General features: G+C 42.0%; 1 protein-coding gene across 4 annotated transcripts in view; it reads left to right on the top strand.

Annotated features, from left to right (window-relative positions):
• LOC126335312 (solute carrier family 46 member 3-like) overlaps nt 1–13,578 on the top strand; it is a 458,236-nt gene that overhangs the window by 368,607 nt on the left and 76,051 nt on the right. For all 4 annotated transcript variants that reach the window (XM_049998458.1, XM_049998456.1, XM_049998455.1 and 1 more), the window contains exon 4: nt 3,787–3,941. In XM_049998458.1, coding sequence (XP_049854415.1) covers nt 3,787–3,941 — 155 coding nt within the window. The remainder of the gene's footprint in view (nt 1–3,786; nt 3,942–13,578) is intronic.

Raw genomic sequence — 13,578 nt, forward strand, 5'->3', positions numbered from 1 at the left:
CCCCTCCTCAGAGCCCAGACACTAATCCTACTGTACACCTTTGGAAAGTACTGGAAGATAGCATCAGGAGAAGACACATTTCTAAAAAAAGAGACCTAAAAAGGCGCTTCAAGACGAATGGGACGAAATTCGAGCCTCTCTGACAGCGAACTTGGTCAAGTCGATGCCCAGACGTCTACAAGCAGTAATAGCTGCAAAGGGAAACCCCACTAAATGTTAATTTTTTGTAATTGAAATCATATTTTCAGATTGTAAATTAAAAAAGTATGAGTGGACGAATGCTTTTTGAAGTAGCCTTTGAATAAATTCTACATTTTGTCAAATTGGTTATCGCTATGGTTGTATTTATTTCCTTGTCCATCAATAAAAATGACTTACCAAGGTTCGTTGCACATGACTGGATGTTCAGATTTTACGTTCCCTTCCTTTCAAGTGACATGCACTTAGCTTTTTTAAAAAAATTACAGCTAGACGAATACTTTTTGGACTCACTGTATTTCTCACACATAAATGAAGAAATTATGTTATATGACCATGGGTCTGGAAACGCTTTGTTTCCATGTTACAGCTCATTTTCTCCAACTCATAAATCATGGGAAACACACACGAACAGAACGCACCATGGTACCACATGCAACTCTGTCTCACAGGAGATGTTCAATATGCCCTTCGTGGGCATTAATAGGCGCATTAACCAGCCGTTGTATTGAATCTCGGATGCGCTGATGCATCCCTGATGTATTGCGTGTTGTTTCGCAGCCTTCCATAATACGTACACGGAAACTATAAATATCTTTTACTGCGGTTCCGTACACAAGAGCTTTCAACTGTCTCCACAAATAAAAGTCAAAGGAGATTAGATCCGGAAAGCGTAGAGACCATCTGTACCGATCCACGCGTCCCAAATCTATTATTTACAAGCCGACGGATGTAAACACTAGAATGAGGAGGTGCTGCATCGTGCATGAAGTACCTGTTTTGTTGCACAGATAAAGGCAAATCTGCTGACAGATCAGTTAGCACATTCCCTGAGAGATTACGATAACTTCTTCTGTTGAGCCTGGGTGGAAGAAAGTGAAGCCCTACCAAACAGTCACCAACAATGCTGGCCCAAACAGTGATAGAAAATCATTGTTGATGACTTGCTTCAACAGTTGCATGAGAATTGATGTCTGCCCGTACATGTCGATTGTGAAAATTTAGCCTGATCTCGTTGAAACGACTCCTCATCTGTGAACAGAACCGTTGCACCTAAATTAGGGTTGACACTTTGTTCAAAAAACCATTCACAGAAGAGTACCCGTGCAGGAAAATCAGCTGCTGACAGGCCTGCACACACAGTAAATAGTATGGATACAGCTGGTCCTCGTGTAATTCACCAGACCGTCGTGTGGTCAACATCCAATGTTGTAGTTATATGTCTTGTACCGATATTATGATCGTCGTCAATTGCATAAAGAATTGCCGCCTTCCGTTGCGGTTTCCTCGTCTTTCTACGTGTCCCCCGGACGCGAGTATCAGGCTCAAATGCCCCCTGTTCCCTTAAGGCCTTATTCTGGAACACATTTAACAATCGACAAACGAATCTTCAACTATCGATTGCGTCGAGCAAGGAGGTACACAGAATGTGCTTTCGGCATTCTTACTAACAACTGGAGAATACTCCAGCGACCATTAAATGTCCAACCACATTTTGCCAATGACATTGTTAAAGCCAGCATTATTCTTTATAATTATGTTAGGGATAGAGATTGATACAATGTTGAGGATCCAACGTCAGTTATAGGGCTGGAAATATTCAGGCAGAAAATACTGTAAGAAGAGGCCTGAAATCAAACAGTGTGAGAGACATTCTGTGTAAATAATTTGTTTCCAGTGTAGGAAGCTTTTCCTGGCAGAAGTCCATGGTATAAGGGCATTCCGAACGGCATGATGTCGAGAACAGATAACTGTGGAATAGACCGCCTTCACATTGAACACAAATATTTCAGTACACGACTTATTTTTCGTTATTGTATTACTAGAAGTAAGTTGCAAAAATAATAATACTTTTTTAAAAATGTGACATTGTTACTGTTTTACAATAAAATTCGTTTTTATAAAATAAAACATTTGTTAATAATAGCCCACCATGATTGTCACGATAATAAAAATAAATAAATAAATAAATCAGGTAACGCCTGCAATGTGAAGTGAAGATCCTGTGAGTGAGCGCCATCACTTCTAGAATGTATAAATCGAGTTTCTTCTAGTACATATATGTGAAAAAGCATGTACTTACCAAAATCATTCCTCGTCGTTTCGTCCAACACATCGAAGTCGCTACGAATTCCCTTGCAAACCTCATGCCAAGCGTTTCTGGTAGCATCTCGGTCTTTGTATATGTCATGGGTTTTGTTCCACAGAACAGGCCTTTCTTGAATTAATGAAATTAAAATTTCATTATCTCTGTCTAGATCACTCGTGTCTGAAAGAAGAAACCAGTTAACAATTGTGAACACCACGACTCGACGCTATTCACACTGAACGAAACAGCTGTCGGCGGTAGAAAAACCGCTACTTGTGCGTTTGGTCAAGTGCGCCACTACTTTGGCTGTGGCGGTAGAATTATCGTCGGCGCCAGTGGCAGCCGGCGGTCACACAGCTACCGCCTACGGCAGATTTACCGCTCGTTTTTTTCTTCCGCTTAATGTGCAAGCTCTGACTTACTCCTGTGCACCATTGCGAGAACGGCTGCGACGGTCAATTGACCGCTGTGGAAAAATCCGCCGTGTGTGCAACCGGCCTTAGACGACAATCAATAGCTTCCAATGTTTTCCTGTCGGCGCACCTTCCTCTCCCAGTACAAACGTTGAGCGCCAGCGCGCGTCAGCTAATCCGTACGTCAAATGGGCATCTGCCACCTCTACATTTGTGTACACTGCCGTTGCACGAGTCAAATCTGTGATTAACCCTACGTAGTAACCCGTGTGCTTGCAACGGTCGTACTGATCGCTGGAACAGTTGATGTTATCTGCAAACAAGCAATGACGTATGACGCATGGCAACAGGAACGTGTAAAACAAAACACTAGCTGTGCACAACGTAACAAGACGTCACCAAGAGTACATGTTGTAATGACACATTCCGACGCAGAGAGATACAATTCTTTTTAAAGTCTGCGCCAAAGATTAAACTGAGAGGAATGTAGAATATAATCTCTGTAATGTTCATACTGGATTCTCTTTTGTTTCATACTCCAAGAAGGAGTTAAGATAAACTTTCGATTGTTACCTTGCAGGGGATGGGCGTAATTTTTGGTGTGTGCTGAAAGGCAACCATCCTGTTAGTATTTATGGTTTGTGCGACGAGCAGAGCAAGTCTTATTGTATTCTGAATTAAAACAGTGAAAAGTATTTAAGTTTTACGAGAATTGTTTAAAGCGACGTAGCATTGTATTCCTTTGTTTCCACCGTCTTCGTGAAGGAAACAGATGCCGTGAGGTTCTAGGCGCTACAGTCTGGAGCCAGGTGACCGCTACGGTCGCAGGTTCGAATCCTGCCTCGGGCATGGATGTGGGTGATGTCCTCAGGTTAGTTAGGTTTAAGTTCTAGGGGACTGATGACCACAGATGTTAAGTCCCATAGTGCTCAGAGCCATTTGAACCATTTTTTTTGTCGCAAGCATTTAGGAACAGCGATCACAGAAGAACTGAGGCTCTTTTGACTACATTCCTCGCTAGTTGCTACCTGCTGTAAGCATGGCCTTCCACGACGTGACTCGCTGCGCTTGTTGTGCTGTCGGCAGACGCGGCCGGCGGCGGCCGTTGCTGTTCATCCCGATGGTGGGGCAGGTGTTGGCGGACGTGGCGGTTGGCGCCAGCGTGCTGGTCTGGCGCCAGTGGACGCCCACGCTCGTCGCCATCGCCGAGACGCTGCCCGCCGCGGTCGCCGGCGGCAGGGGTGAGTCCCAGAGTTGGACTTCATTTACCAATAATTCATCATTCGCCTATTTGAGCTCCAAGAGCAGACGTGGTTACAGATCAAATTATCCAGAATTCGAATCAAGAACAGCTGCCAACATGAGTAACGTAGAAGTAAATATCCTCGGAGTAGTGAAACAATTTAAATCACTTAATAAAAGCAAGTCTTCTGGTCCAGACGGTATACCAATTAGGTTCCTTTCGGAATATGTTGATGCATTAGCTCCATACTTAACAATCATATACAACCGTTCACTCGACGAAAGATCCTTACCCAAAGGCTGGAAAGTTGCTCAGGACACACCAATATTCAAGAAAGGTAGTATGAGTAATCCACTAAATTAGTGGCCCACATGGTTAACGTCGATATGTAGCAGAACATATATTTTGCTCGAACATTATGAATTACCTCCAAGAAAACTGTCTATTGACACACAGTCAACATGGGTTTAGGAAACATCGTTCCTGTGAAACACAACTAGCTCTTTATTCACATGAAGTGTTGACTGCTATTGAAAAGGGATTTCCGGAAGGCTTTTGACACTGTACCACACAAGCGTCACGTAGCGAGATTGCGTGCTTACGGAATATGTCTCAGTTATGTGACTGGATTTGTGATTTCCTGTCAGAGAGGTCACAGCTCGTAGTTACTGACGGAAAGTTGTCGAGTAAAACAGAAGTGATTTCTGGCGTTCTCCAAGGTAGTGTCAGATGCTCTTTGCTGTTCTTTATCTATATAAACGATTTGGGAGACAATCTGAGCAGCCTTCTCCGGTTGTTTTCAGATGACGCTGTCGTTTATCGACTAATAAAGTCATCAGAAGATCAAAACAAACTGTAAAACGGTTTAGAAAAAAATATCTGAATGGTGCGAAAAGTGGCATTTGACCCTGAATAACGAAAAGTATGAGGTCATCCACATGAGTGCTAAAATGAATCGTTAAACTTCGGTTAGACGATAAATCGGTCTAATCTAAAAGCCATAAATTCAATTAAATACCTAGGTATTACAATTACGAAAAACTTAAATTGGAAGGAACACATAGAAAATGTAGTGGGGGAAGGCTAACCAAAGACTGCGTTTTATTGTCAGGACACTTAGAAAATATAACAGACCTACTCAGGAGACTGCCTACTCTACGCTTGTGCGTCCTCTTTTGGAATACTGCTGCGCGGTGTGGGATCCTTACCAGGTAGGACTGACAGAGTACATCGAAAAAGTTCAGAGAAAGGCAGCACGTTTTGTATTATCGCGAAATATGGGAGAGAGTGTCACAGAAATGATACAGAATTTGGGCTGGGCAGCATTAAAAAAAAAGGCGTTTTTCGTTGCGACGGTATCTTCTCACGAAATTCCAATGACCAACTTTTCCCTCCGAACGCGAAAATATTTTGTTGACACCGACCTCCATAGCGTGGAACGATCACCAAGATAAAATAAGGGAAACCAGAGCTCGTACGGAAAGATACAGGTGTTCATTCTTTCCGCACGGTATACGAGACTGGAGTAATAGAGAATTGTGAAGGTGGTTCGATGAACCCTCTGCCAGGCACTTAAATGTGATTTGCAGAGTATCCATGTAGATGTAGATGAGTATGTGTTGGAAGAACTGCTCTTTACCTGAAGGGTGGAACACAGCTAATGTTACAGTGATGAGCCAAAACGTTGTGACCACTTATTTAATAGCTTGTTTGTCCGTCTCTGGAACGAAATATGTAACTGATTCTGCGTATCAGGGATCCTACCTATTGTTGGTAGGTTTCTAGAGGTATGTGGCATTAAATGTCTACCCATAGGTAATGTAACTCTGTAATGATGGGCCGGTGATTTGCGCACGCGGTGATTGCGCCCGATAATGACCCAGAACGGTTCCATAGGATTTACAACAGGCGAATTTGGTCACTGAGACATCGACGTGAGTTCACTTTAATGCTCCTCAAACCACTGTAGCGCGGTACTGGCCTCGAGAGACGGACATTTATACTGCTGAAAGATGACCTCGCTGTCGGGGAAGACGTCAAGCATGAAGGGATGCATATGGTTCGCAGCTGTCAGCGTGTCTTCGGTTACTTTCACAGGTCCCATGTTAGCGCAGGAGAATGTCTCCCATAACATAACACTGCTCCCACAGGGTGCGTCTTTTGGGCGCTGCACATTTCGAGCCGCCGTTCACCTTGATAACGTCTTTTGAGGAGATGACCAGCGTCTTAGTGTAGCAAAAATATGATTCACCCGAAGAGGCGATACGTTTCCATTGATCGAAGATCGAACCCTGATGGTCCCGTGCACACCGCAGTCGTAAATGACGATGTCGTTGGGTCAACATGTGAACAAGTGGGGTTAGCCTGCTGCAGAGTCCCATTTTCAACAATGTACTACGAACGGTGTGCTTCACAACACTTGTGCCTGCACCAGCATTGTGCTCTTTCAGCACAGATGCCAGAGATCGCTGTCTGTCCTGCTTTACAGAGTAGACAAGTCTCCGACCCACACGTTCTGTGCAGAATCGTGGACGTCCAACCGTTTAGGCCCTAGTGGTATTTTCACTGTGCTTCTACCTGTTTCCGTAGATAATCAGGACAGCCTCTGCTTAATAATGATCTGCCCTTTGTCAAAGCTGTTTATTCCAATGGATTTCCCCATTTGCAGACCATATCTCCGCTATGGTGACCCCGTCTGTGTCTGCTCCGCTTACATACTTTTGTTACCGCATCACATGCCCACAACTCCACCAGACGGTATCCAGCGTCGCGATGGGCAGTGGTCATAATGTTTTGGCTTATCAGTGTATTTCTATATTTAAAAAAGATAACAGGAAAGACACACGAAATTATAGAGGAATGAGTTTGCTAAATGCAGGATATAAAATTTATGGAAACATTCTTAATCAAAGGCTACAATCTATAGTTGATCCAACAATCTCAGAAGAACTATCAGTATTCAGAAAGGGACGTTCGCGTAATGGTAATACAGCATATTGATAATAACACAAATTATTGAAAAACTTCAGGAATTTGGCTTAGAAACGCATTTAGCATTTACTGATTTTGAGAAAGCCTTTGATAAGGTAAAAGGACCCCTTTTGTGGAAAATTTTGGAAATAAAAGATTTTCCAAAATATCTTATTAATAGCGTAAAGATTTTATATGTATATACAAAAACTGTAATTAATTTCAAGTTCGAAAATGTCAGATGAAACTATAATAAACCAAGGTGCTTGACAAGAGTGCAGTCTGGCACTTACTATATTTAAATTATTTATTGACGCCATAGTTACGAAGTGAAAAGACGAAATACACTTAGGAATTAAAATAGGGTATAGCGTACCATTAAATACTCTGTTACTTGCTGATAACCAGATAATTATACAGTAAGCAGAAGACAATTTACAAATGGCTCTGAGCACTATGGATATGAGGTCATGAGTCCCCTATAACTTAGAACTACTTAAACCTAACTAACCTAAGGACACCACACACATCCGTGTTCGAGGCAGGATTCGAACCTGCGACCGTAGCGGACGCGCGGTTCCAGACTGAAGCGCCTACAACCGCTCGGCCACACCGGCCGGCGAAGACAGTTTGCAAAGAGCAGTATATAGATTTAGCCAAAACGTAAAATAATTCAACTTAACTATATCTGCAAATAAGACAAAGATAATGGCTTTCAAAGGAAAGAATCCAGTCAGATCGAAAATAATAATAAATGAGAACATTTTAGAACAAATATCCCAGTTATGTAGGCTGTGATATTAGTTTTAACTGTGACAAAGACATTGGGAAGAAGTTTAATAAATGTCAAGCTATCTGCAAACAATTTGAAGAACTTTGCGAAGAAACACAAATAATGTTCTGTAAAGCTGCTCTTGTATATGGTTCCGAATCATTGACAGTAAAAGGAGAAACATACGTATACAAGCAACAGAGATTAAGATCAATAGATATCTAAGAGGCTGTAATAAAATGGATAAAATAATGAATGAAACAATAATATCAGATTTAAAAGTCTTTCCAGTTAATAAAAATACAGAATAGAATAGAATGAAATGGAAGGATCGTGTTGCTAGAATGACATAAAACAGCTTGCCAAAAGAAGAAAATGAATTATCAGTCGACTGGAAAGAGAACTAAGTAGACCTCATAAGAGATGGAGGGATGAATAATAGAGACCAGAACAGTTGATTACAAATCTAAACCTTGGAAGGAGACGAGGGTGATGATGATGAATAAAAGTTTCATTTCTGTTCGTTTCATTGCGAATTTCTTCCATTTACCTTCTGCCCTGTACTGCAGCAGTTCCTTTTATGCATGGTCCAAAGTTTCATTGAGCTGTGTTGCTTTGCAATGACACACCATGTGAAAGTTACTTTCGCCTTTAATTTTTGCACGCCTTTGTGTAACCTCTTTTCAACACGCTGTCCAATCCGTTCAAACGATTTTCCGTCTCTAACAGAATGACAATGTCAGCAGCAAACCTCAAAGTTTTATATAGTCCCCGTAAACTTCAGTTGCCTTTCCAGACTTTTCTTAAGTTTCCTTTACTGCATGCTCAATGTGCAGATAGAATAACATCGGGTGGGGGGGGGGGGGGGGGAGGGGGGGGGCAGACCACAGTCCTTTATCACTCTCTTCTCAACAGCTGCTTCCCTTTCATGTGTTTCGACTATCACAACTCTTCTCTGCTTTCTCTACTAATTGTAAACAAACTTCCACACTCTATATTTTACCTCTGCTACCTTCACAATTTCAAAGAGTGTATTCTAGTCAACGTTTTCAACACCTTTTTTCTAATTCTACAAATGCTACAAAAGCAGGTTTGCCTCTCTTCAACTGAGATACGTTGGAACGTCAGTATTGCCTTGCGTGTTCCTAAATTTCTTCGGAATGAAACTAATCTTCCCGCAGTTCGATTTCTGTCAGTTTTTCCGTTCTTCCATAAATAATTCGTGTCTTTACTATGCAACCGTGACTTATTATGTTTGGTTCGGGAATATTTACACATATCAGCAGCTGCCTTCGTTAGAACTGGAATTATTATATTCTCCTTGAAACCTGTGAGTATTTCGCCTATCTTATACGTCTTGAATAATAGATGGAATAATTTTGTCATGATATGTTCTCCGAAGGATATCAGTTATTCTGAGGGAAAACCGCCTACTCCAGAAACCTTTTTTCTACTTACACGTTTCAGAGCTCTGTCAGATCATTCTCACAGTATAATATCTCTTATATCTTAATCTATTTCATCTGTCCTTTGTATAATACTGCCTTAACGTTCGTTTCCCTTGTACATACCATCTTTATATCCTTTTCACATTTCACCTCAGCATTCCGTTTTACGTCTTGCTTATCATCTGAGCTCTTAATATTCATACATGCACTGCTCTTTTCTCCAAAGATCTTTTTAATCTTCCCACAGGCTACATCTATCTTCCATACGGCTATACATGCTTCTACAGTTTTGTTTTCCCCATCTAACCATTCTTGATTTGCCATTTTACATATTCTGTCAATATCATTTTCTAAATGTCTGTATTCCCTTTTGCTTTTTCCTTTTCTGCATTTCTATATTTTCTCCTTTCGTCAATTATTATTCTATATCTTCTTTGTTATCCAAGGAATTCTGCTGGGCTTTGTTTTTTGCCTATTTCATCCTCAGCTTCTTCACTATTTCTTCTTTCAAAGCTCCTATTGTATTTCTTTTTCCTGTGTCTCTTAATCACTGCCTAAGCTCTATTTGGCACTCCCAGCAAACTTCTGATTCTTTCAATATATCCAGAACCCTTCTCCTTAATTTTTTACCTTCCTGCAATTTATTTTGTTTCAATATGCAGTTCATAATCAATAAATTTTGTTAGGATTGGACATATGTCTTGGAAATAGTTTGCAGTTAAAGTCTGATTTTGAAATCCATGTCCTACCATTATGTAAAGTATCTCAAACCTTCCTGTCCGTCCAGGTCTTTTCCAAATATGAAACCTTTTTTTTTCAAGATTATTAAACTGTTAGGAATCATTACACTGTGCTTTGTATGTCGAATTCGAGTCCCCCAACACAATTAAATTTGGGTGACAGTTAACTGTCTAAATTTTTTTGTCTCATCATCTCATTCCGTTAATCATCTGGGGAGCTATCAGACATATAAATTTTTATTCTTGCATGGATGCTGACTTCGTATCAAATTTGGCCATGATGATGCTGTCAATATGATGTTCATAGTACGTTACTAGCATTCCTGTTTTGTTATTCATTGTTACGTTGTGAAGCTCAGTGTTCGATTCATATACCTTTTCCTTTATTCGCCTCAGGACAAATATCGGATCTTTTGTTGAGACCGAAAGCCACAATGACAGAGGAAGACTGCACTGTAGTTCCTTCTCTAGATTGTCGCACAGATGACAAAATGGTAGATATCGAAATAGACGTCAGAGGGATAGAGAAACAATTAAAATCGCTCAAAAGAGGAAATGCCGCTGGACCTGATGGGATACCAGTTCGATTTTACACAGAGTACGCGAAGGAACTTGCCCCCCTTCTTGTAGCGGTGTACCGTAGGTCTCTAGAAGAGCGAAGCGTTCCAAAGGATTGGAAAAGGGCACAGGTCATCCCCGTTTTCAAGAAGGGACGTCGAACAGATGAGCAGAACTATATACCTATATCTCTAACGTCGATCAGTTGTAGAATTTTGGAACACGTATTATGTTCGAGTATAAGGTCTTTTCTGGAGACTAGAAATCTAGTCTGTAGGAATCAGCATGGGTTTCGAAAAAGACGGTCGTGTGAAACCCAGCTCGCTGTATTCGTCCACGAGATTCAGAGGGCCATAGACACGGGTTCACAGGTAGATACCGTGTTTCTTGACTTCCGCAAGGCGTTCGATACAGTTCCCCACAGTCGTTTAATGAACACAGTAAGAGCATATGGACTATCAGACCAATTGTGTGATTGGATTGAGGAGTTCCTAGATAACAGAACGCAGCATGTCATTCTCAATGGAGAGAAGCCTTCCGAAGAAAGAGGGATTACAGGTGTGCCGCAGGGGAGTGTCACAGGACCGTTGCTATTCACAATATACATAAATGACCTGGTGGATGACATCGGAAGTTCACTGAGGCTTTTTGCAGATGATGCTGTGGTGTATCGAGAGGTTGTAACAATGGAAAATTGTACTGGAGTGCAGGAGGATCTGCAGCGAATTGACGATTAGTGCAGGGAATGGCAATTGAATCTCAATGTAGACAAGTGTAATGTGCTGCGAATACATAGAAAGATAGATCCCTTATCATTTAGCTACAAAATAGCAGGTCAGCAACTGGAAGCAGTTAATTCCGTGAATTATCTAGAAGTACGGATTAGGAGTGATTTAAAATGGAATGATCATATAAAGTTCATCGTCGGTAAAGCAGATGCCAGACTGAGATTCATTGGAAGAATCCTAAGGAAATGCAATCCGAAAACAAAGGAAGTAGGTTACAGAACGCTTGTTCGCCCACTGCTCGAATACTGCTCGGCAGTGTGGGATCCGTACCAGATAGGGTTGATAGAAGAGAGAGAAGTTCCAACGGAGAGCAGCGCTCTTCGTTACAGGATCATTTACAATCGAGAAAGCGTTACGGAGATGATAGATAAACTCCAGTGGAAGACTCTGCAGGAGAGTCGTTCAGTAGCTCGGTACGGGCTTTTGTTTAAGTTTCGAGAACATACCTTCACCGAAGAGTCAAGCAGTATATTACTCCCTCCTACGTATATCTCGCTAAGAGACCATGAGGATAAAATCAGGGAGATTGGAGCCCACACAGAAGCATACCGACAATCCTTCTTTCCACGAACAATACGAGACTGGAATAGAAGGGAGAACCGATAGAGGTACTCAGGGTACCCTCCGCCACACACCGTCAGGTGGCTTGCGGAGTATGGATGTAGATGCAGATGAAGACATTATCCAAAAACCTGTTGCCTCTCGGGGTAACCGCGCGGTCTAGGGCGTCTTGTCACGGTCAGCGCCGCTCCCCCCGTCGGAGGCTCTTGTCCTCCCTCGGGCATGGGTGTGTGTGTTGTACTTAGCGTAAGTTAGTTTAAGTTAGATTAAGTAGTGTGTATGCCTAGGGCCCGATGACCTAAGCAGTTTGGTCCCATAAGATCTTACTATAAATTAACAAATTTGACAAAAACCTGTTCTAGCATATGGAGCCTCTCTATTGTAGGTAATACTACACAAAATATTAAAGGCCAAATTCAATAGGGGAATTCCTCGGTAACTAGAATAAATAGTTGTTGATCAATCTTTTGGGCTGTATGGTCGTGGTCCCCTAATTTTTTTTTTTTTTATTTTGATTCTGACGTTCGCTCAGGCTGCGTTGGACATCATTGGAGGTGTTCCTGGTCCTGCTGAGTATTGCCATCTAACGGGTCGCATTTCGGAATGCGACATAAATACCACGAAAACGGGGTGTGGAGTAGTTTACAAGTGTTCGGCAGAAATAAGCGTTGTCAAAGACAAAACTGAACTATTGAACTGTCGTCTATCAAACACAAAACTTAGCTATATATTCTGCAGAGCTACTGTCTATACAAGACGAACAAAAAAAAAAAAGGCTGCTCTTGGAGGCTGGCACGCGATTCCCCATCCAGACTGAAAAGAAAAGTTTATCTAGCAAAATTGGATCAGGTGCGTTTTGAAAACACGGGTATTAAAAAGAGGAACTGGCAATAATCGCATTGTGCAGTGCATGTGTATCACCCCACACTACCATATAAGCCATCGCAGCTCACTGGGTAGACTGCTGGGACGTTAAATACCCATCCTGCGTGAAGCTATGGTTCGAATCCTCTCAGGGTCCTTTTTTATATTTTTTAGGCATCCTTCCCCTAGTTCTCACCGTTATTTCCTCACATGACAATAGTCTATCACATGTCAGTGGGATCCATTAAACTGAATACATGTGTCTATTAACCACGCGCTCCACAACCGTAACTGGTCCTGCCAGGTTCATGTAGAGTAGGTACTCGATGGAGTACATCGAAATGTTTTTGGTGCTGGGTGCATCTCATAACCCAGCTGCCGCTGCTGCTTCTTGTGCATATGCTGCAGAGTACCCTCAAAGAGGGTACTCATCAGCATATGCACAACAAGCAGCAGCGGCAGCTGGGTTATGAGATGCACCCGAATTCGACTGTAGGAAAAAGGAGAGAAGGAAACGTATTAGGTGGATATGGATTAGGGCTAAGAAATGTAAGAGGAAGCCGCCTGGTAGAATTTTGCACAGAGCACAACTTAGTCATAGCTAACACTTGGTTTAAGAATCATGAAAGAAGGTTGTATACATGGAAGAACCCTGGAGATACTAAACGATACCACATAGGTTATACACTCCTGGAAATTGAATTAAGAACACCGTGAATTCATTGTCCCAGGAAGGGGAAACTTTATTGACACATTCCTGGGGTCAGATACATCATATGATCACACTGACAGAACCACAGGCACATAGACACAGGCAACAGAGAATGCACAATGTCGGCACTAGTACAGTGTATATCCACCTTTCGCAGCAATGCAGGCTGCTATTCTCCCATGGAGACGATCGTAGAGATGCTGGATGTAGTCCTGTGGAACG

This window comes from Schistocerca gregaria, chromosome 2 (assembly GCF_023897955.1).
Source record: "Schistocerca gregaria isolate iqSchGreg1 chromosome 2, iqSchGreg1.2, whole genome shotgun sequence".
Classification (NCBI taxonomy): Eukaryota; Metazoa; Arthropoda; class Insecta; order Orthoptera; family Acrididae; genus Schistocerca; species Schistocerca gregaria.